Below are 25,814 nucleotides of genomic sequence, written 5' to 3'. Positions count from 1 at the left end.
GTCCTTTGACAGATACAGAAATCACAAATATTGTATTCCATCCTGTGAATTGTCTTCCCACTTTCTTGATAGTTACCTTTGAAGGATAAAAGTAATACTTTTGATTAAGTTCAACTTATCTATTTTTTTCTTTTGTCTCTTGTGCATTTAGTATTGTATCTAAGTAGTCATATACTGTCTGAGGTCATTAAGTTTTGTTCCCATGTTTTTCTGTAAGAATTTTAGCTCAAACTTTTAAATCTATTTGTTGGCCGGGTGCGGTGGTTCACGCCTGTAATCCCAGCACTTCGGGAGGCCGAGGCGGGCGTATCACGAGGTCAGGAGTTCGAGACCAGCCTGACCAACATGGTGAAACCCCGTCTCTACTAAAAATACATGGCTGGGCCTGGTGGCACGTGCCTGTAATCCCAGCTGCTCAGGAGCCTAAGGCAGAAGAATCACTTGAACCTGGGAGGCGGAGGTTGCAGTGAGCCAAGATTGCACCACTGCACTCCAACCTGGGTGACAGAGTGAGACTCTGTCTCAAAAAAAAAAAAAAAAAAAAAAAAAAAATCTGTTTGTTATTTTTTGTAAATGGCATGATTTAGAGTTTGAAATGTATTCTTTTTCATAGAGGTGTCAAGTTATCACAGAATATTGTCACATATATAAACAATTGAATGTGAATGTAAGGATTTCTAGACCAAAAATTCTATTTTGCACATCTGTATTTATCCTATGTCAGTACTACAATGTCTTTTTTTTTTTTTGAGAGAAGGTACTTCACCATGTTGGCCAGGCTGGTCTCGAGCTGCTGACCTTAAGTGATCCGTCCGCCTCAGCCTCCCAAAGTGCTGGACGTGTGAGCCACTGCACCAGGCCTGTAATTACTGCAGTTTTATGGTACTTTTTGAATTTGGGAAATATGAGCCTTCTACATTTTTTCTTTTTAAAGAACATTTTTGCCTAATGTGAGATGCTTGCAAATACATATGAACTTTAACATTAGCTTGCTAATTTCTGCAAAGAAAGAAAAAAAAAAAGACACCTGGAATTTTGAAAAGAATTTTGTTGAATTTGTAAATCTATTTAGGGAATATTGCCATTTTAACAATATTAAATCCTGTGGTCCAGAAGATTGTATGTCTTTACACTTATTTATGTCTTCTTTAATACCTTTTAATAATGTTTGTAGTATTCAACGTACGTCTTGCAATTATTTAAAAAATTTATTTCTAAATATTTTATTATTATTTGATGCTATGTAAATGAAATAGAGTTCTTAGTTTTATTTCTGGATTATTCATTGCTAGTGTATATAAACGCAGTTGTGTTCTGCATATTGACCTTGTATTCTGCAAATTTGCTGAACTCATTTATTAGTTCTGGTAGTTTTTTGGTGGATTCTTTGGGATACAAGATCGTGTCACCTGTGAATGGAGGTCATTTTACATCTTTCTTTCTAATCTGGATTCATTTTGTTTGCTTATTTTCTTACCTACTTGTCCTAGCTAGGACCTCTAGTACAATATTAAATGACAACGGCAAAAGGGGTATCTTGTCTTGTTCCTGATCTAAGGGGAAAGCATTTAGTCTCTTATCAAGTTTGATGTTAGCTGTAAGCTTTTCATTGACTGCCTTTATAAACTTGAGGGAGTTCCCTTCTATTCCTAGTTTGTTGCATGTTTCTATTATGGAAGTATATTTTATCAACTACTATTTCTGGGTCTATTAAAATGATAATGTGGTTTTGTCCTTTATTCTATTAAGACTGTGCATTACATTGACATATAGATGTCAAACTTGAAATCATACTTGTACATAGTATATAATCTTTTCTACATTTTGCTGGTTTCAGTTTGATAGTATTTATTTGAGGATTTTTGCATATATATTTTCATAAGGGACACATGAATGCAGATTTTTAACAAATGTTTTTGATTTTGGCATCAGAATGAAACTGGTGCCACAGAATGAACTGAGAAGTACACTCTTTTAAATTTTTTATAAATGCTTGTGAAGGATTGGCACTAATTCTTCTTTAAATGGTTGGTGGAATTTACCACCAAAGCCATTTTGTCCTGGGATTTTCTTTGTCAGAAATTTTTTGGCTATTAATTCAATCCCTTTATTTGTTGTGGGGCTATTCATATGATCAATTTTTGGGGGGTCAGTTTCAGTAGTTTTTGTGTTTCTGTTTATAAGAATTTGCCCACGTCATTTAGGTTATCTGATTAGTTGGTATTCCGTTGTTAATTATATAACCTTATACCCCTTTTTACTGATGTAAACTTGGTAGTGATGTCCTCTCTTTTATTCCTGATTTTAGCAAAGGTAGTCATCTCTTTTTTTGCTTATTAAGTCTAGTTAAATTATTTTCAGTGTTGTTAATCATTTCAGAGACATAGTTTCAGGACTGTTGATTTTTTTCCTAACATTTTCTATTCTCTTTATTATTTATTACTGCTGTTGTGTTTATTATTCCTTTCCTTACTCACTTTGAACTTACTTTGTTCTTTTTGTTTTAATTTCCTAAGGTGGATGTTTAGAATATTGATTAAAGGCCTTTTTAAAAAATACATTTGTTTATAACCATAAATTTCTGTCTCGTCACTGCTTTGTCTGCATTTCATATGTTTTGGTATGTTGTGTTTTAGTTTTTCTTCATCTCAAAATAATGTTGAAATCCCTTTGTGGTTTTGTTCTTTGATCCATTGGTTATTACGTGTATTGCTTAATTTCCAAAATGTGTGAATTTTTCACATTTTCTTCTCTTATTGATTTTAATTTCATTGCATTTGGTTGGAAAACATACTGCACAGATTTCAATCATTTTAAATTATTGAGGCTTATTTCATAGACTAACATAGTCTATATTTAAAATGTTTCATTTAAAGTGCAAATGTGTACGTTGGAAAAATGTGCATTCTACTGTAGTTGGGAAAAATATTCTACAGCTATATTTTGGGTCTAATTGGTTTACGAGGTTTTTCGGTTCTCTGTTCTTTGTTGATCATGTGCTTTGTTTTTCCAATCTTTATTGGAAGTGGCATATCAAAGTCTCCCACTATTATAGTTGAATTGCCTATTTCTCCCTTCACTTTTGTCAGTTTTTTCATGTTATTGGGTGCATATATGGTTATAATACTCATTCCTGATGTCTTGACCCTTTTATCATTATAAAATGCTCTTTTTTCAATGTAAAACTTTTTCTATCAATATCTATTTTGTCTTATATTAGTATAGGCGCCCTGCTCTCTTTCGATATTGTTTGCATATGACATATCATTTTGCTATCCTTTCACTGTCAACCCATTTGTATCTTTGTATGCAATGTGTACCTTTTGTGGGAATTATATCGATTATGTGTTTTTGCCTACCTCACCAATCTCTGCTTTTTGACTGCACAATTTAATCCATTTATGTGTATTCATTTATCTATTGATGAACACTTAGTTTGATTGCATATTTTGGCTATAGAATGATGCTGCAATTAACATGAGAGTGAAGATATCTCTTCAACATGCTGATTTCATTCCCTTTTCTATAAATACAACGTGGGGTGTGTGTGTGTGTGTGTGTGTGTGTGTGTGTGTATGAATACTATACAGCCTTAAAAAATAAGGAAATCTTGTCATTTGCAAAACATGGATGAACTTGGAGGATGTTATGCTAAGTGAAATAAGACATACTCAGAAAGACAAATACTGCATGGCTACACTTATATGTGAAATCAGAGTTGAACTCATAGAAGCAGAGAGTAGAATTCTGGTTGCCAGGGGCAGTGGATGGCAAATAAGGAGATGTCAATCACAGAATACAAAATTTCAGTTAGACAGAATGAATAAGTTCTGGGAGTCTATTGTACAGAATGGTGACTATGGTTAATAAGAGGGTATACATATTTTCAACACAAAACAGTAAGGGTATATTATTTAACTTTATTTAATTGTTTTAAAATTACATATTAAATACTATATATTTACTATATGTCTACAAACAAATTTTATTTATTAATTATACCTTAATACAGCTGAGGGAAAGAAATGTAAAGAAAATCCGTTTACTTTTTTCAAAAATTTTAATTTGTATTTCAAATTCTGTGGTACACGTGCAGGATGTGCAGGTTTATTACATAGGTAAATGTGTGCCAATCCATTTATATGTAATGTAACTACTAGTAACATAGGATTTGCATTTGCTATTTTTCTATTTGTTTTCTATAATTACATATCCTCCTAGTTTTCTATGATTTCATTACTGCTTTATTTTGTACTAAATAGATATTTTGTAATATACCATTTTAATTTCATCATTATTTATTTTATGAAACTTTAAAAACATTTAATTTTCTTAGTGGCTGCCCTTTGGGTTACATTTAACATCTTTTACATAAAACAGTCTCATTCACATTAATGCCAACTTAGTTTGTATAGTATACAAAAACTTTGCTCAAATAAAATTATGGTTCTTGTCTCCTCTTTGTGCTATACTTGTCATACAAATTATATGTGCTTATTCTTCAAAAGCTCATCCATACTCTAATACTTATTTCTGTATGCATTGCTTTTTAAATTAGATAGGAACAGGAAGGCATTGCAAACAAAAGTACATTTATACTTTTATATTTATCTATGTAGGTAGTTACATTTGCCTGTGCTCTTAATTTCCTTGTCTGAATTTGAGTTACTATCCAGTGTCCTTTTACTTCATTGTGAAGAATTCCCTTTATATTTTTGTGATGCAAATCTACTAATGATACATTCTCTTCATTTATATTTATCTGGAAATGTCTTAATTTATACTTCAGTTTTGAATGATAGTTTTGCTAGTTATAGACTTTTGCATGTACAGTCTTTTTCCTTCAATATTTGAACACGCCTCCCCACTGCCTTTTTGTCTTCAATGTTTCCAATGAGAAGTTAGCTGTTCATCTCTAAAGAATCCTTCTCATGTGATGATTACGTTTCTTCTTGCAGTTTTTCAAGATTCTCTGTCATTGATTTATAATAGTTTGACTTTGTTGTGTTTAGGTGTGGATCTATTTGATTTACCCTGCTTGGGTTTTGTTGAGTTTCTTTGATATGTAGATTGTCTTTCATCAAGTTTTTGAACTTTTCATCTATTATTTCTTCAAATATTTTTTCTGACCTTTTCTTTCTCTCTTCTTCTTTTTAGACTCCCATCATACATATGTGACTATGCTTGATGGTGTCCCCAAAGTCTCTGAGACTCTGTTCTTTCTTCTTCATCCTTATGTGTCTCTCTTCAGTGTGAATAATTTCAAATGTCTTGTCTTCAATTTCATTGGTTAGTTTTTCTGCTAGTTCAAATCTGCTATTGAGTCCCTTAAGTAAATTTAAAATTTTAGTTACATTACTCTTCAATTCCAGAACATTTATTTGTTCTTTTTTATAATTTCCACACTTTATTGAAATTGTGTATTTTGTGAGACATTGTTCACATACTTCCTTTAATTCTTTTGACCTGTTTCCCTTCAGTTCTTTGAAAATATTTACAATAGTTAACTTATCATGTTTATCTAATAAGTTCACCATTTGGATTTCCATAGGGACATTATCTATGAACTATAGCTTTCCTAGGTATTGGCCATACTTTCCTGATTATTTGAGTGTCTCACATTTTTTTTCATGTTGAAAACTGGACATTTTAAATAATATAATTTGGCAACTATGGAAATCAGCATTGCAGTATTTATTGTTGCTTTTTTGTTGTTGTTTTGTTTATTTAGTGATTCTCTAGACTAATTCTGTGAAAGCTTTTTCTTTATTGTGTGCAGTCAATAAAGTCTCTACTCAGTTAATTTAGTGTTCAGCTAATGATTGGATAAAGGTTCCCTTAAATTCCTTGAGTCAATAAGTCTCACAGCCTATATCAAGAGCCTCTGTATAAGTGAGTATGTTGGGGCATGTCTTCAATATTCTGTCAACTAGTTTACAACTCTTTCTAGTCTTTAATTCCTCCTTGTAAAGAGCCTCAAATTCAGCCACAGATGAGACATGAGAAGTTTCTTAAATCTTTTCTGGGAATATACACACTCCTGCAGATGTGTGTTGCAATCTAGGTTCCCAGGAAAATTTCAGAGCTTTTCAAATACCATCTGAATATCTTGTTCTCAAGTGATTTTTAAATTTTTCTATTTGTGCATTTATTTATGAATAGCCTTCTTTTAGCCTTAAATGGTAATGCCACCTCAAGTTACTGAGATGTTAAAAAATTGCTGCATATATGCATACACAGAGTAATACATACATATATATTTGACAGAACCCTGGAGAGAGAATTGTGCACACAGAGTGAACTCTGAATCATGAGAGACAAAACAAATATGTACATCTCTCTGGTAGTGAGGTGTTTGGAGTGTTCCAAACTCATTATTTTCCCTCTTTTGGCTACTAGGCTAATGGTTTTCACAGCTACCACAGTTGCAAGGCTGTTGTTTTTCAAGGAGACCACAAAGCTGAATCTTAAACAATGGGATTACATCAAGTAAAAATGGCACAGTCTTCTATTCCTTCAGAGATTCAACATTTTTTTCTTTAAGTAAATACTCTTTGGATTTTTGTAAGCCTTTAGGTAATCTTCAAATATCGGAAAGGACTACATTTTGACAATTTTTATTGCCAGTGTTCTCTTTCCTCTTCTGGAGAAGTAGGTTTTTGGAAGTCCTTAATCCACCATTCTGAATTTGCTTTGGTACTATGTTTACTTTTTCTTAAATAATTTTCCAATAATGAATATTTCAAAAGTTTGTCAATGCGGTATATTTCTGAAGTACTTTCATATTACCATTATGAACTAGCTTTCCTTGAAATTTTATTAACTATTTTTTTTTTAGATTTGCTTTTAACATTTTTCCTACCAATTTATTATTGGTTACTTTTCATCTTTTTTTTTTTAGGATGTGATGTGTTCATTTGTTCCACATCAACTTGGAGTCTTCAAAGTGAAGCAGAAGATAGAGATGATTGGTTTAGTGGCAGAAAAAGATTTGCAGTCTTTATCGATAAAACCTTTCTATCACATGTATTTAAATTTCAACAGCATCTGCAAAGCTTCGACCAAGAAAGTTGTGATGAAATCTGATGCTGGTATGCTATTGTGTAATGCCCATCTGGCTTTGTTGTTATTGTTGTTAATATTATTTTAATATACTAATTGCTTATTACACATGCACATATATGTGAAGGAAGTGCTGTTAGCATTTCCCAATGACCGAACTGCAACTATCAGGTCTAAAGACATATATATATAATATATATAACATATATATTGCATATGTATTATGTATGCAATTATATTACATATGTAATATATATGTAATATATACATGTTACATATGAATATATTACATATATACATATATTACATATATTATACATATATAACATATACATATTATATATGTATTACATACATTATATATTATATATTATTTATGTAATATATATAATATATGATATGTATGTTATATGTATTGCATATATGTATGTTATATATGTATTATATAATATATGTATTACATATATAACATATGTAATACATATATAACATATGTAATACATATATAACATACATATCGTATATAACATATATGTATTACATATGTTATATATCATATATAACATATATAATATATAATTGCATATAGTATTACATATATAATATATTACATATATAATATACATTTTATATAATATGGTATATATAATATATGTAATATATTATATGTAATACATATATAATATAACATATGTAATATATATATAATATGATCTGACCCAGGGGTTCTCATCTTTTAACATGCATCAAAATCACCTAAAAGGCCTGTTAAAACACATATCAATGCCTTGCATCCCGGCAATGATTATTAAGCTTGTCCTTGTTATGGCTCAAAGACTCATACATTTACAATGTTCCCAGTAGATGCTGACACTGCCATTACTGCCATTCTGAGGACTGTGCTTTGAATAGCACCGGTTTATTGATGTATACAGTTTATTTAATATTTTCATGGTTTTTATATTTTATTCTTCTTAGTTTTGTTGTTGAGGCAGTTTATAATATCAACTGCTTTTGACTATTCCATGGATTTACTTGTTGCTACTGTTTTATCTAATTCCTCATTATCTTTTATATGTTGAACAATATGAAGTTGCTGATATTCACCTGTTTTGGACCAACAAAAAATTGAGTTTCATATGGGTCAACCTAAATCCTTCAAGTTATCATATTTTATATTTTTATATATGCATTTTTATTATTCATTTTATTATTTTGCTAAATTGTGTGTAGGTCTTTTTTTTATTAATGATTTGTATTTTCCAAATGTGTTTAGGAGTTGAGCATTTAAGTTAGAATCAATTATCTAGTGTATTAATTAATTCATGGTTATTGTTTTTAAAGTTGAAATTAAAAATACCATTTATAAACTTATATTCAATTCTATAAAAGGTATGTTGCCTTTGATCCGTAATCCCACGGGAAATTTTGTGGTCAAAGACTTGGCAAAACGCAAGAATTATGCACCTGTTGCAATGCTTCAATCAGCCACGACACGCACTCACAATCATCGCTCATGTGAAGAGCCGGTGAAGGATGTGCTGTTAGCCTTTCCCAATGACCGAGCTGCAACTATCAGGTCTAAAGACCATGATAAACATTTCAGGTAACATGAAATATTAAAACCCTGAAATTTGGAATAGCATAATGGACAACATGACATGTAGAGTCATCATCATCATCAGATGATGATGATCAGCATCATCATCAGATCCTGCTGTTTAACACTAATGATAGCAATAATAATCATAATAATGATAAAACTGCAATTATCTTTTCCTTTTTTTTTTTTTTACATGGAGTGAGATGGTTGTTGAATGCCACTGTGTTTGTTTTAGGTTAGAACCTCTTTTCACCTCAATATGTACTTGCCAGGAAGTGAATGGTATATAAAATGTTCTTAAAATATGCTATTGACAAGTATAGAAGAATAATATAAATAATCATCTTTGGAAATGTAACAGGTCCTTAGAGTAGTAATGTTTATTAAGTATGGTTGAAAGCTTGAGTTTATTTAAGCTAAAAAATAAAATAAAATTGTGTAAAACAATCATGGTTATCATCATCATCATTATCATCTTTGTTTGACCCCTTCCAAGGCACATTTTTTTTTTTCTGCCTGCTTGTATACTACTAGTAAATTATCTAAACTTTATAATGGCTCTGGGCTTTCTGCACTTGTCTTTTTAGCTTTGGTTAGTTATTAAGCTCACTTAATTCTGCAGACATTTTCTTGCAATATCATTTGATTTTTAAGACATAATTGTTTTATTGTCTACCATTCGAAAAGTTCAGGTTTTTCTGTAGTTTATCTTATTGTTTTACAAATTCCATCCAAATTAGCCTTTTTAAAAATTATTACTTGACAAATACCATAAAACACAGAAACATAAAAACCACTCAGACTGCATTTTAAATAATTGTGTATTATAGAAAAGAAAATTCTGTTTTTTTCTCTGGCTCATTCTGTTCACTCCCACCCTGCAGAGGTGGCTTCTAGCAATAATTTTTAATGTACTTTTTTCAACTCTTTCTTAAGGTTGTACACATCTATACAGAGATATATCTATGTATCTATATAGGTATATATGCATATATCTATATATGTATCTATATAGAGATATAATGTGTTAATTTAATATTAACATTTTGTTTCTGTCTTTCTGTATTAATCAGATGATCTAAAAATAGCAGAATTTTAAAAATAAGGCTAAGTATTTACTATTTATCCCCTGACCATAATTATTTTTCTCAATGAACACTTTTTCATATTAATAGTTAAGGCAGTATTTAGTCCTTATGTTTTCTGGCTAACAATTAGTAACTTTAAGTAATGAAATAAATTTTATAGTATATTTATGTGTTGATAATTGTAATTTCGATTTCATTTTAATGCATTTTACCTTTTCAATTTTTGAGAAGAAAATAAGGTGGGGATTTTTGTCTAGTTTTTATTTACTGCAGTATGCCTTGTGCTTAGAACAGTGTGAGGCATAGAGTAGGCACTTGGTAAATATTTTTGAATAAATAAATGAGGAAAAATACTTTATTTCCGTAGTAATTTTTGTCCCCTGTGCTTTGCATATTTTAAAATAACTTATCCTCCTTAAGCTGCAGAGCTATTTGTAGATGTTTCTCTAAGGAGCTGATAAGGATTTAGATATGTTAATAGTCAGCTCTTTCTCATTTAAGGCATTTACACCACTACTTCTTTCCTTATCCCTCTCTACCTGTTAGAGGTCTCAGGACTTCAAAAATATGTAGGAATTATTTCTAGGTTCTAAAGGTGATTAAGTGTCTCAGAGCTTGAAGGAAAATTTAAATATCAAAAATTGTCTTTGAACAACAAAGCATTTGTGTGCTGTCTTGTTTTTTCACTCTCTTAAAGAATTTAACACAGTTAAAGCTATACTACTGTAAACATTGAGGAATTGTTGAAGACAAGAAGAAAAATTAATTTTCATTTGACTTTGTGACTAATATCTTCATACTTATGTTTTAATTATTGAGGGTGAACATCCTAATGATTAAGAACATTTGCTGAAGATTGAGGTAGACCAAAGCCAGAAAGTGTGAATACTTGGACATTTTGTTTTTTATTGAAAATATATGGTGGGTAAAAAGGAAGAGCATAAACCCAGTTGAGTGAATCTTAGATATAAAGTAATTCACAGTTCTTTTATGAATTGTTTCCTCTATATAGGTTTATTGTTGATGGTTATTTCATAAGCTGTGAAGTTTAAAGGAGGTAGCATGTTTAGAAAAAAGATTCATTATTCTACATTTTTTTTTCTAATTTTGATTATAATGATCTAAAAACAGTTAACTTTTAGGAAACACTAGTGAGATTCAGATCTAGTTTCTTGGAGTCTTATCTGTAATCTAGCACTGTCCAAATTGCCTTTCTGACTACTTCTTCAAAGATGGGTTTAGAATAGGCACCATTACATCCCAGTGACCTTACAATGGATTGGTTTTTGAGTAGATTAAGAAAAAATAGGCTTCGCTCTAGTTCTACATGCAATCATGTCTTGATATAGAATAGCATATGAGGGGAAGGACTAGAATCTGTCCTATTCGCCATTCCACACCCAAAACCTCATGTGGAAATTGGCTAGGAGGCTGTCAATAAATACTGATTGAACAAATGCATATATAAAAATATTAACATGACTTGCTTATATTGCAGGCCAATTTTCACAAAAATTCCAAGATTTGATGATGTGAATCCTGATTATGCATATACTGCACTTGAAAGACAGCGAAATAAATTACATGAAAAGTATTATGCATTGTATCTTAAATATTTAAGAAGTGTGCGCTTGCAGAAGAAACAAGCAAAGAGGTAATGTTCAGTTCCTCAAAAAATATGCAACAGATCATGGTGTCTACAGAGTCGGAATTTTTTTTTTTTTTTTTTTTTACTCTTTGGTTTCTTTTTTCTTTTAGATGTTGTAAACTACATTTCGATACATGATAAAAGCAAAACACTGAGCTGCTTTAACTACAATTATTTCTTTTGTTACCTTTTGACTTGGAATTGTCTTAGATGGGTTTCCCCAGAAGCAGATCTTGAGACAGGGATTCCAGTGCCTATGATTTATGGAGTGTGTGCTCTCAGGAGAAACCTGTACAGAATGAGGGAAGCAGAATAGGGAAAGCGTGAGAGCTGAGGAAAGATGTGTTTCAAGTAAAGTTGACACTCAGGGTCTCTTGAGACTAAATGTTACTACATAGTTGTTGCTGGCTTGAGCCAAAGGGGCTTGTCTTTTGTGTTCCATATCAGTCATTGACTGTCCTTGGGTGTGGCAGGCATGAGCATAATTTCCTCGATGAGGTGTTTGAGAAGGGAGTCTCCTCAGCAGAGGACAATTTTATGTGGATTAGTGCACCAGTCTGGTTAAGTGGATATGAGTGAGGCAGCAGCAGTATCCACTATGGGAAATGCTTGAATTGACAGATGCATTTTCTGAATGACTTGACCTCAATTACTGATTATTCTTCTTATTAATTTTATAGGGAGCACATGTATTCATATGATGATACAGACATAGGCTTAGAGCCAGGATCAGGTCTAAAGTCACCCTCTCTCTCAGAAGCGGAAATAGAAAAGGAGCTGTCTTCAGCAGCGAATTCAATCAGAGCTAATAGACTGTTAACCACTAGGAGTATAGCATCCCAGGAGGAAGAGTCCCTGAGAAGAAAGGCATGTGTAATATTTTACATTTGGTTATTCCATGAGATTTCTTAAAATAGCTTTTGCTAATAATGAATAATTCTGGAAAAATATGATTTTTTACAGGTTCACAAGAGACTTAAATCAGAACCATCCACACCGCAGGAAAAACGTGATTGCAGCTTCATTTTGACACCAAAGCAAATTCATCAAGTAATTGTTGGTGAGAATACACAAAAACCTACTATAGCCTTTAGTTTTTTATAAAAAAAGATTTCTTAAAGTATTATTTATATTTCATAAAATTTAAAGTATGCAAGTATCACCTTTGGAAATATAAGAAGTCCTCAGAGTAGTCATATTCATTAAGTATGACTGAGAGAATGAGAATGAACTTTAGTAAATTTAAAGTTATATAACCACCTTCGCAATTTCATTTTAGAATGCTGCCATCACTGTCATGCCCATATGCAGTTACTCTCTCTTTCTTTCTTTCTTTCTTTTTTTTTTTGAGACAGAGTCTCACTCTGTTGCTCAGGCTATAATACAGTGGCATGATCTCAGTTCATTACAACCTCCACCTCCCAGGTTCAAGTGATTCTCCTGACTCAGTCTCTCGAGTAGCTAGGATTACAGGTGCAGCACCACCACATCCAGCTAATTTTTTGTATTTTTAGTTGTGATGTGGTTTCACCATGTTGGCCAGGCTGGTCTCGAACTCCTGACCTAAAGTGACCCACCAGCCTTGGCCTCCCAAAATACTGGGTTGACAGGTGTGAGCCACCATGCCCCGATCAGTTACTATTTCTACCCCTTGCCTCAGACAACCATTAATCAACTTTCTATCTCTATACAGTTGCCTATTCTGAAAATAAATGGAATTATGCAATATTTAGTCTTTCATATATTGCTTGTTACACTTAGCATAATGTTTTTGAGGTTCACCCATGTGGTAGTACGAATATTTTTGTCCTTTTTCTATTGAAACAGCACCCTGTTTTATGAGTATACCACATTTTGTTTATCAGTTCCCCAGTTGATGGACATTGAGTTGTTTTCAGTTTGAGGCTGTGATCAATAATGCTGCTATGAACATTCACATAAAATTATCTGATTTCTAGGAGTGGAATTTCTGGGTTGTACAATAAATTTATATCTAACTTAAAAAAAAAAAAAACCCTCTAAAATGTTTTCCAAAGTGATTGCACAAAGTTGTAATCCTATCAGCAATGTATAAGGGTCACAATTTCTTCAACATTCTCACTAACACTATTATTTTCTGTCTTTTTGATTATAGATCTACTAGTGAGTATGAAATGTTATCTCATTGTGGATTTGATATTCATTTCCCTAAATGAATAAGATGTTGAATGTATTTTCATGTACTTACTTAGACAAATGTCTATGTATGTCGTATATAGTCTTTGGAGAAATGTCTTTTAAATTCTTTGCCCATTTATTTATTTATTTATTTATTGAAACGGAGTCTTGCTCTGTCACCCAGGCTGGAGTGCAGTGGTGTGATCTCAGCTCACTGCAAGCTCTGCCTCCCGGGTTCACGCCATTCTCCTGCCTCAACCTCCCGAGTAGCTGGGACTACAGGCGCCCGCCACCACACCTGGCTAATTTTTTGTATTTTTAGTAGAGACGGGGTTTCACTGTGTTAGCCAGGATGGTCTCGATCTCCTGACCTTGTAATCTGCCTGCTTTGGTCTCCCAAAGTGCTGGTATTACAGGCATGAGCCACCGCGCCCGGCCTATTTGCCCAATTTTTTATTCAAATATTTGCTTTCTTATTATAGAAAATTTTCTGTGTATGTGTTTATCTGTAGCATAATGTAGATATGCCTGCAACTTGGATTCTTAGCTTAGTTCCCTCTAGAATTGTGTTTGTATGCTTCAGGAACACCGTGTGTGCTATAGAGTAGGAAGGCTCTGTAATGAGACCAAACTGGGTTTGGTTCTGCAACCTACTAGTGCAGTGACATTAGGGTTTACCTCTACGGGTCTTGGTTTCTTCATTTGTGAAATGGGAAGTGATAATATTGCCTACCCAATAGTATAATTGTGTGAACCGAGTGCCTTACACATAATAAGTGTTTAGAAAGTTTTAGTGAAAACACTTCATCCATAAGATGAGTATGCTGCATTAGAAAATGCTTAAAGTCTAATTGTAATTCGTTTATCCATTCAGTCATTTTATAAGTGTTAATTGAATGACCACCATATACTAGACACAGTTCTGGGTTCTGGAGATACAGCAATGAAGAAAACAGACTGAGCCCCTGCTCTCATAGAGATTACATTTGGGTGGGGTGGGAGGAAGATAATAAACCCATCCTTATATAATACATCATTGGTATACAAGGTGTGAAGAAACGTAAAGCAGGTTAAGTAGATCGAGAATAATAGAATGTTTTCACGGAGAGTCTCTTTTACCAGGTGGTTAACATCTCTGAGAAGTATATTTGAGCAGAGACATATACCTGTGTGAGGTAAAGACATGAGGCATCTGGGCTGACTGTGAGTTAGGAGAACAAGTGAAAACTCCTTTTTAACCTTGCAGAAGTGCTATACAGTATACCCTTCTAGGTCTGTTTTCACCAACTGATTGAAGGACAATTATGATTAAAGAAGTAGTGGCTATAATGATCTGAAGTGGGAGTTCTCATTTCATTCTAACCACAGTTAAGGTGACCATGAGGAAGATGTGGACAAAGGATGATTGATTGGTGTGCATGGGCTGATTCTCTCTCTAGGGGGAATTCAGCATATAAAACATGGAGAATGGTGGGAGAGAAGGAATGTAAAGGGCCACAAAATGTTTGGAGTGGTGAATGTTCACTCTTTATCGTAGTGATTGTTTCACAGGTGTATACGTATACGAACACTAATGAAATTCTATACTTTAAGTATGTTCAGTTTACTATATGCCAGGTTTAACTAAAGTAAGCTGTTAAAGGCAGGGCAAAGCTTAAAATTATTAAAATTGCTTTGATATAAAATCCTGAGCATTTTAAGGGGAAAACTTAAGCAATGGGTCATGGGAAATTTACCAGTTTCCGTAAATTATAGATAAGTAAACAAAATACTTGCACTAGTGGGAATAGAGGAGGTGTTGACGTGTTGCAAATTAAGGTGCTAAGATAAGTTATAGTGAATGGTTCTTATTTAGTCATATAATTTTCCATATAATTAGAATATATTTATATTGAATTATAGCCAATAATGTCCAAACATTTAATTATGGTCATCTAGAAAAAAAATGCTTATTTAATAATTTCTGATATTATTGTATTTTTTAAAATTTCATTTTTATACAAATTGATTGATCAAAATATATTTTGAAAGCTTAAAAAGTAAGGGAACTCATTTGCCATCTTTAAACTTAAAATACTTTTCATTTTTTTCAGGGCCTTCTGTTCTTAACTTCGGTAATATTTGTGTGAACTCTCCAAATACTCGTCTACTTCATGTTATTAATATGCTACCTATGCATGTTTTGCTCCAGTTAGATACTAATTTAGAAGAACTTCAGAAGACCAACCAATTTTCACATGTGATTCCACCTACATCTAGTACTTATATTTCAGTGGTATTTGAATCTCCCACCGTTGGAAAATTTTGGAAGTAGGAGTTATTTTTGAATTTCTGTTTGTTAGAATCAAAGTGTACTTTTGTAGAATATGTATTTATTTGCCTGAATAATTGTATTGTATATATTTGTTCTCCAAACATAGAAGCTATATGTGCATCAATTTTTAGATATATAGATCGATAGTTTAGTAACAATCTAATTATCTTTCATAAAGTATTACATGCTAAGAATTGTGGATGTTAATCAATGCTATGTGCATTTTACATGTAGCTGAATTCTATAATCACAGATAGCTATTATCAGTTAAATTTGGATGCTTTTGCTGTATTACAGGTCTTTCACCTTTACAGTGAACAAGGTACCCAGTGGACACATCCTAGTGATGGCAGTTGTCCGGCTAGTAACACTTGAGCTATCTTCTAATGAGCTAGTATTAAGACCACGAGGCTTCTTTATGAAAACATGTTTTCGGGAGACAGTTAGATTGTATAATCATCAGAATTGTCGTGCTCAGTTTCAATGGCAACCCGTAAACACAGGAAGAGGGATAGCATTTTCTATTTGTCCAGCTAAAGGTAATGGTTTATTGTTTGTTTGATTCAGACATTTATTTTTTCATGTATTCATGTATTCTGGTAGTATTTATCGAGTGTGTACTGTGTACTGGTACCAAGAGTACAGAAGTAAATCAGATACTGTCATCAGGGGTATTTATTTTTACAGACATAATATGATTTGGAAATATGGAACCCTTATTAGGGTTCTCCAGAGAAACAGACCAACAGGGAGAGAGAGAGAGAGAGAGAGAGAGAAAGAGACATTTTAAGGAACTGGTTCTGGCTCACAGGTTGTGTGGTTGTGTGAGCTGGCAAGTTTGAAATTTGCAGGGCAGGGTGGTAGACTGGAGATACAGGGAAGAGTTGATGGTGGAGTCTTGAGTCCAAAGGCATTCTGGAGGCAGAATTTATTATTCCTCCTGGGACATCAGTCTTTTCTGTTAAGGCTTTCAAATAACTGGATGAGACCCACCCACATTATGAAAGGTAATCTGTGTGTTAATTAACTGATTGTGATAATTATTATATTATATATGCATATCAAATCATTATGTTGTATACCTTGAATGTATATAGTCTTTGTCAATTAACTGTTTCAAAAAGCCTACTGATTTAAGTGTTAATTACATTAAAAAAAAAAACACACTTTCACAACAACATCTGGACTAGAGTTTAACCAAATAACTGAGCCCTACAGCCTGGAACAGTTGACAAATAAAATTGATCATCACAGATGCCTATGGACAAAATAAATTTTGTTTAGTTTTAGTTAGATCATGATGATAATCTATGATTCAGAATGACATATTTTTCTAGAGTATGAATTCTTTTAGAAAGATCTAGAAACTACTTACAGTCAATATTTAATACAACTCATAAAATCCAATTAATAAAATTAAGAACTTAAAACTAAATGAGATGATTTTTAATTAATAGAAGACAGTCTCAGATATACCATTTTTGATGTGCCCTGTGTTTATGAACCATCCTCTTCACCTTGCTTCCGCCATTCCCTGGAGTCAATTCCACATGGTACACCTGCTATAACATGAACACTCGTAACTGCTAAACTGTGACTTATTTAGTAGCCTGTCAGATTTGGCAAACATCCTTGTGATGTGCTGTGAGGACCTCATGATGGCACAAGCTATCATTTAGGAAATAAGATTGCAATTTAGAAGTTGAATGATCAATACGATATCTTTGTTTTATGTACATGTCATGCCTTTGCAGCTAGATGAAAAGGCTGGATCTTTGTATCTATAGTGACTCATTTGGTGCTTTATAACAGCCAAAGTCCAATTTTGCATGAATGGAAAGTAAAACAGACTTTGGATAATCTTAGCTGCTCACTAGCTATTTTAACTTAAGCAAAGTACTCTATGAATACAAGTTTCCTCATCTGTAAAACGGAGAGATGAATACATCTCAAAGATTAAATGTTTGGGAAACTTCTCTAATGCCTGGCAAAGAGTAGGGGCCGAATAAATGGATAGCCATTGTATTATAAAAATTTTCTAAATCTGTTTGGAATTTTTTTCCTGAAATGGTCCTCAGAGTAATAACCTATTCTGTACCTTTCCATTCATCCTCATTAGTAAACCTTTACTCCCTGCTTCCTTCCATCTTTCCTCCCTCCTTTCTTCCCTTTCTATTTCCCTTCCCCTTCCCCTCGCTCCCTCTTTAAGTCTAATTTAGCAATAGTAATTATTTAGGGTCTAAATAGAAATAGACTGTACTTCATATTTCAGACGAGTCCTGGTGTGTAGAAATCTTGCCTTAAACATATTTTCTTGTGAGTATCAGTCATTTCCAAATCAGTATTTTACATAACTCTGAAAGTGCTTGTAACAGAGAGTGTTATAAAAACAATCTTAAGTTTTATTTATTTATTTATTTATTTATTTATTTATTTTTTGAGACGGAGTCTCGCTCTGTCGCCCAGGCTGGAGTGCAGTGGCCGGATCTCAGCTCACTGCAAGCTCCGCCTCCCGGGTTCACACCATTCTCCTGCCTCAGCCTCCCGAGTAGCTGGGACTACAGGCGCCCGCCACCTCGCCCGGCTAATTTTTTTTTTTTGTATTTTTTAGTAGAGACGGGGTTTCACCGTGTTAGCCAGCATGGTCTCGATCTCCTGACCTCGTGATCCGCCCATCTCGGCCTCCCAAAGTGCTGGGATTACAGGCTTGAGCCACCGCGCCCGGCCAATCTTAAGTTTTAAATTCACTTAATTTTAGTGTGAATGTGTAGATAGAGATTTTGACAAATTTAACAAGTGGAAGAGTAGGACAGTCCCTTCATTAGGTCTGGAGATCACTGACACAGCTATTTGATATTCTTATTAATGTGGATTGATTTAAAACCATTCTGGATCATAATTTATTAAGTATCTGAGGTATACTTTCATCAATATTTCACAGATTCACTTGACTGAGCTCTTTATAAATTATAATACTGAAAATACTGGATCCTGCCTCAATCTATTGAAATACTGCGAGAGTAATTAGAGAAGAACATATTTCTGTACATTTAAGATATTCTACATAAACCTTCTTCAGTTTGTTTGAACAGGTATCAAACAGTAGTTGTTGTATTATCAGCATTCCAGCTACAGGTGCTGACCAACCATCTGATATTGTGCTAGTGTGTTTAAAAAGCACACTACCCTATACTTCTCCTTGTATTAATATTTCTCTATTCTAACTAGGGAGGAATGGGCTGAACTTGCCTTATGGCTGCCATGGAAATGTAATGATGATATTTAATTTTTGTAAAAGAGAAGTGGAATTATGATATTATAAACTGGAGCACCAGTTATGCTTCTTATGATCTTTAGAACTCTTATTTTTACAGGAGAGGTTTTTACATTTACTTTTATTTTCTTTGGTTGCTCATGACACCTCTTACAATTTTTAACCAAACAATTACCAAAGTACAAACACACAAATATATTTAATTTCAAATAAAATTTTTGTGTAACTAATGCCATTAGTACTTAAGTTCTTTTTAAGAATACAATGATGTAATCCTCAAATCTATCTCATATAGCATTGAAAAAAGTGTAATTTGTAGCATATACAGTTTTGCTTATGTTCCTTTTCTCAGAATATTTATAGAATGATTACTCAATTTCATATTGTTTTTACCATTTTATAAATAGAAAGTGACTTTTTACCAAGCTGTTTTTCTTGTGCTATATCAGTTTTGCATCATGGACAATACATTTAATCATATGCCTCTCTCTGTATTTTTATAAACTAAAATGAATAATTCCAAATTAAAATTTATAATGTCTTTTTCCTTTTTCCCTGAAGCATGATAGGTTTTGTGTTTGTGTTTGATAGTGGATATTGTAAGGGAGGAATATAATAGTGGATTGATATTTTCTTTTTTTTTTTTTTTTTTTTTTTTTTGAGACAAAGTTTCACTCTTGTTGCCCAGGCTGGAGTGCAGTGGTACGATCTCAGCTCAGCACAACCTCCACCTCCCGTGTTCAAGCGATTCTCCTGCCTCAGCCTTCCAAGTAGCTGGGATTACAGGCATGCGTCACCTCGCCCAGCTAATTTTGTATTTTTTAGTAGAGACAGGGTTTCTCCATGTTGGTCAGGCTGGTCTCAAACTCCCGACCTCAGGTGATCTGCCTGTCTCGTCCTCTCAAAGTGCTGAGATTATAGGCATGAGCCACCATGCCTGGCCAAGAGTGGATTGATATTTTCTGAGACAGAATTCACTTCTAATTTGACTTTTTTCTGTGGGTATTGTTCATGCTTCTGCTTGTCTTGTTTTGTTTTTGTCTTTGTTATCTTTATCCTTACTAAAACCTTGAATCACACAATCCATGAACTTGTTTTTGATCAATTCACTCTCTCTTTCTCACTTCTCTCACTCCTTGGTTATATGCAGTACCAGCTCTACCAGTCCCAGCCTTGCTCAATCCAGCTGAAGGGGAGAAAATCTAATTTATTTTCTCAATCCTCATACATTTTTAACTGAGATACTCTCTTGAAAACAAAAGTCAGAACAACAAAAGGAAAACCAGCAGAAATTTATTGATGCATGCTGTGCTGATCACATAGGAGAGGCCTCAGTTCGAAAGTATCTCTCAAGGCAGTGGCTTAGAGGTCTTATTTAAATAGTATTTTAACAAAGAGCAATACATCTTAGCATAGCAAGACAAAGGAGAATGCAGTTCCAGTCTTTTAAAAGGCAGAAAAATATAAGAAGGTGGATTTTACCATGGCAGCCGTAAGGCAAGCCCAGCCCATTCCTCCCTAGTTAGAATAGAGAAATATTAATACAAGGAAAAGTATAGGGTGTTGAGCTTTTTAAACACTCTTAGCATAGTATCAGATGGTTGGTCAGAACCTATAGCTGGAATGCTGATAATACAACAACCACTGTTTGATACCTGTTCAAAGAAACTGAAGAAGGTTTGTCTAGAATATCTTAAATGTACACCTAAAATCTGCTCCCAGATTTCTCTGGTGCCTGCTGATGTCTTCTCTGGGGCAGTAAGCAAGTGGCATCTCCAGTAAGGAAGGATTTACATCCCAACATCAGGCAAACAGAGGCTGAGGCCCAGTGTTCTCCTGTGTTTTTAATTTAACAGTCTTAATATATTGGGGAGAAATGCTTTGTTTTGCTTCACAGCCATCCAGTTTCTTTCGCATACCCCTGGTATTCTTAATATTCCTGAAGAAAAAAATATATAACTGTGCTCATTGGAGGGAGAAAATTCTTCTCAAGCTGACCTGTCAACATGGATGTATAATTCTTTCACTGCTTTCAACTCTTCTCAGCGCACTAAGATGGCTTTATTCATAGGACTGAATCTTCTTTGCAGAAATTACTTCCCATCACAATCTTCCCCAAACCCCAAAGAACAGGAAAAAGCTGTTCTGTAACCTGACTTTTACAGATGCCCCAGGATCTGTCTTTCTGCAGAATTCCTGATCATCCTTCATGTCACAATTCACATGCCACCTCCATATAATGAAGTTTCCTCTAGCTTTTTGACTAATTTAGGTTTTTTTTACCCTTTGTTTCTACTCCTATTATGCATTTGTTATGTCATCAACAATTATTTGTTTATATCTCTCTCTTATTTTGGCAGGCATTGCTAAATTCATATCTGATGTTGGTTCCTCTTCCCAACAGTACCCTCATTTTGTTTAGGGCAACAATGTTCTCATCTGAAAAAACTCTTCCCCAAACCTCTTTTGCTATGGACACAAAGTTTCCTTAGCTTTACTCTCCTCCTATGTACTTGAAACTGTTTCCCCAAGTATTTTTCACATGTATTATATTTATTTATTTGGACAATAAGAAGGTTAATATCACAAACATATATATATGTGTATATATATATGTGATTATATATGTACATACATAATTGCTCTCTTTGTCTTTCCAGCTTATGTAAAACAAAATTGCATAAAGAAATAGCTATCAAAATATATTGTTGAGATTGTAACATAAATATACAATAAATATAACAGTACCACATAAAGGAGAAAAAGGGGAGTAAGGTTATGTAAGAGTAACATTTCTACAAATAGCATAAACGGGAAAATAATTACACAAATTAAAATGTCAGTGGAAAATATTCACTTAGTACCAAAGAACATAGTAAAGGTGGAATAAAGAATAAAAATACATGAGCCAAACATAAAACAAAATATAAAAGAGCAGATATAAATTCAAATATATCCATTCTAGTGCTAAATATGAAAGCATTAAACAAGTATCAAATAAAAAGGCAAGGACTGTCTACTAGATATTAAAACAACAACAAAAACTGAAATATCTACCACAAACAATCTACAACAGTAGCTTAAATCCAAAGAAACAGGATAAAAGTAAGAGGATAAAAAACTTGCAAACAGGAAACATAAGAAAGCTGGAGTGATGGTATAACAATTAGACAAAATATACATTTTAAAAAACTTTTATTTTAGGTTCAGGGGTACGTATGCAGGTTTGTTACATTGGGAAATCGCCTGTCACATGGATTTTATGTACCAATTGACCCTCAGGTAATAAGCATAGTACCCAATAGGTAGTTTTCAATCCTCACCCTCCTCCCAACCTCCATCCTCAAGTAGTACACAAAGTCTGTTTTCCCCTTCTTTGTGTCCATGTGTACTCTATGTTTAGCTCCTAGTTATAAATGAGAACATGTGGTATTGATTTTCTGCTTCTGCATCAGTTTGCTTAGGATAATGGCTTCCAGCTACAATCAAGGTTGCTGCAAAGGCCGTGATCACATTCTTTTTTGTGGCTGTGTAGTATTCCATGGTATATATGTACCACATTTTCATTATGAAGTCTAGTGTGGATGGGTATTTAGGTTGATTTTGTGTGTTTGCTATGGTTAATAGTGACAGACACATGCATGTGTCATTATGGTAGAATAATTTATATTCCTTTGGCTATATACGCAATAATGGGATTGCTGGGTCAAATGGTAGTTCTGTTTTAAATTCTTGGAGAAATACCAAACTGGTTTCCACAGTGGCTGACCTAATTTAAACTCCCACCAGCAGTGTATAAGTGTTCTGTTTTCTTTGTAACCTCAACAGCATTGGTTATTATTTGACTTTTTAGTAATAGCCATTCTGACTGGTGTAAGATGGTATCTCATTGTGGTTTTGATTTACATTTCTCTAGTGATCAGTGATGTTGAGAATTTTTTTTCATATGCTTGTTGGCTGCATGAATGTCTTACTTTGAGAAATGTCTGTTCATATCCTTTGCCAATTTTTAAATATTAGACTTGTCAGATACGTAGTTTGAAAATATTTTTTCCCATTCTGTAGGTTGTATTTTTACTCTGTTAATAATTTTGCTGTACAGAAGCTCTTTAGTTTAATTAGGTCTCATTTGTCAATTTTTGATTTTGTTGCAATTGCTCTTGGCATCTTCATCATGAAATCTTTGCCAGGGCTTATCTCCAGAATGCTATTTATTAGATTATTTTCCAGGATTTTTAGTTTTAGGCTTTACATATTAATCTGTAAGGCATCTTGAGTTGATTTTTGTATGTTGTGTAAGGAAAGGGTCTAACTTCATTGTGTTTGCATATGGCTAGCCAGTTATCCTAGCACTATTTGTTGAATAGGGAGTCCTTTCCCTGTTGCTTGTTTTTGTCAATTTTGTCAAAGATCAGAAAGTTATAGATGTGTGGCTTTACTTCTGGACTCTCTAGTCTGTTCCATTGGTCTACGTGTCTGTTTTTCTACCAGTACCAAGCTGTTTTCATTACTGTATTCTTGTAGTATATGGATAACTGGAAGTTGGATAATGTGATGCCCCCACGTTTGTTCCTTTTGGTTAGGATTGTCTGGGCTATTTGGGCTCTTTTTATCGTTCCATATGAATTTTAAAATAATATTCTTCTAATTCTGTGAAGAATGTCAGTGGTAGTGTGATAGGAATAGCTTGAATCTGGACATTGCTTTGGTCATTTGAACAGTATTGATTCTTTCAATTCATGAGCAGGGAATATTTTTCTATTTGTTTTTGTCATCCTTGATTTCCTTCACTAACGTTTTGTAATTCCCATTGTGGAGATCTTTCACCTCCCTGGTTAACTGTATTCCCAGGTGTTTTATTCCTTTTGAGGCTGTTGTGAATGGGATCACATTCCTGATTTGGCTCTCAGCTTAGACGTTGTTGTTGTTGGGAATTTTATCTATAAGCCCCTGACTGGGGCTGCTACATTTTCTTCAGAGATGCTCTACCCAGAGAGGAGGAATCTAAAGAGGCAGTCTGGCTACAGCAGCTTTGTGGTGCTGCTGTGAGCTCTGCCCAGTCCGAACTTCCTGGCAGCTTATTTTACACTGTGAGGGGAAAACAGCCTCCTCAAGCCTCAGTAATGGCAGACGCCCCTTCCCCCACCAAGCTCAAGTATCCCAGGTTGACTTCAAACTGTTGTGCTGGCAGTGAGAATTTCAAGTCAATGGATCTTAGCTTGCTGGGCTCTGTGGGAGTGGGATCCTCTGAGTGAGACCACTTGTCTCCCTGGCATCAGCCCCCTTTCCAGGGGAGTAAACTGTTCTGTCTCGCTGGCATTCCAGGTGCCACTGGGGTATGAAAAAAAAAAACAACAAAAAATACTCCTGCAGCTATCTTGGTTTCTGCCCAAATGGCCACCCAGTTTTGTGTTTGAAACCTAGGGCTCTGGTGGCGTAGGCACCTGAGGGAATCTCCTGGTCTGTGGGTTGTGAGTACCGTGGGGAAAGCGTAGTATCTGGGCCGGACTGCACCATCCCTCACGGCAAGGTCTGTCATGGCTTCCCTTGGCTAGGGGAGGGAGTTTTCCGACCCCTTGTGCTTCCCGAGTGAGGTGACACCCCACCCTGCTTTGGCTTGCCCTCCGTGGGCTGCACCCACTGTCTAACCAGTCCCAATGAGATGAATCGGGTACCTCAGTTGGGAATGCAGAAATCACCCACCTTCTCCGTTGATCTCGCTGGAAGCTACAGACTAGAGCTGTTCCTATTCAGCCATCTTGCCTGGGAATTCAAATTTGCGCTCTTTTAACCACCATGATATATGATACATGAGGAAGGCCACATGGTAAAGAATGTTAATATAGGAATCTAGCAGGAGTTCATTGGTCTTTGAAGGCATTGTCAACCTGTTAAGACAGATCTGGAATACCTATCCTTGGGATTTTAATTGCATAAGATCAATTCTTACCTACTTAACCCACTGAAGCAGAACTTTTTGTTATTTACATTCAAATGTAATCTTTATGGACCCTTATTAAACTGATGGCACTTCCATAACCTCTCTTCTTTTTATAAATTAATGTGCCTAACACAGTGTTGGCATTCAAGAGTATTAAAAATATCTGATATTGGGTGCTTTCCGGGCATCATACACTATGTTACTCCCTGTACATATGTTGTTATCTCCCTATATGGCCACTGCAAAACTAAGAGAGAGGTAGGCACTATATAGTTTTTAAGATTTAGAAAACTTCCATTCCATGACAGTCAACCTGACCCAAGGCAAAGTTTTCATTCAGTATCCTGTGCCTTTGAATCTCAGGGGCTTCTCCCTTTCTGAAGGAAGAACATCTAAGATATTGTTTCCATTAAGTATTACTTTCCTTACTCCAAAGGAAATGATGAATTTAAACAGATAAAACAGCTCATACCAAATGTACCTGATACCACATGAGTTCTCAATGTATTTGAATTATAGCAATTTGTTAATTACCGATAGCTAAATCAGAAGCTACATCTCTAGGGATGTATGTATTTCAAAAAAATTATCTGGTAATGATAATTCTTCCTTCTGAAAGCTGAATGAATGATGCTGACAAGTATTCCAGAATGTCAGGAAACATGTGGTGTGGGCAATTTGGTTAGGTATCACAAATGATTTTCTACTGTCTATATGTAAATTTATC

At 34.2% G+C, this 25,814-nt stretch overlaps 1 protein-coding gene across 3 annotated transcripts in view; it reads left to right on the top strand.

Moving 5' to 3' along the window:
* CFAP47 (cilia and flagella associated protein 47) overlaps window positions 1-25,814 on the top strand; it is a 446,504-nt gene that overhangs the window by 43,790 nt on the left and 376,900 nt on the right. For all 3 annotated transcript variants that reach the window (XM_031660417.1, XM_031660416.1, XM_031660418.1), the window contains exons 9-15: window positions 6,902-7,091; window positions 8,455-8,668; window positions 11,252-11,407; window positions 12,082-12,268; window positions 12,365-12,461; window positions 15,652-15,868; window positions 16,170-16,411. In XM_031660417.1, coding sequence (XP_031516277.1) covers window positions 6,902-7,091; window positions 8,455-8,668; window positions 11,252-11,407; window positions 12,082-12,268; window positions 12,365-12,461; window positions 15,652-15,868; window positions 16,170-16,411 — 1,303 coding nt within the window. The remainder of the gene's footprint in view (window positions 1-6,901; window positions 7,092-8,454; window positions 8,669-11,251; window positions 11,408-12,081; window positions 12,269-12,364; window positions 12,462-15,651; window positions 15,869-16,169; window positions 16,412-25,814) is intronic.

The sequence above is a fragment of the Papio anubis genome, chromosome X (assembly GCF_008728515.1).
Source record: "Papio anubis isolate 15944 chromosome X, Panubis1.0, whole genome shotgun sequence".
Classification (NCBI taxonomy): Eukaryota; Metazoa; Chordata; class Mammalia; order Primates; family Cercopithecidae; genus Papio; species Papio anubis.
This window is presented reverse-complemented; position numbering and strand designations above follow the sequence as displayed.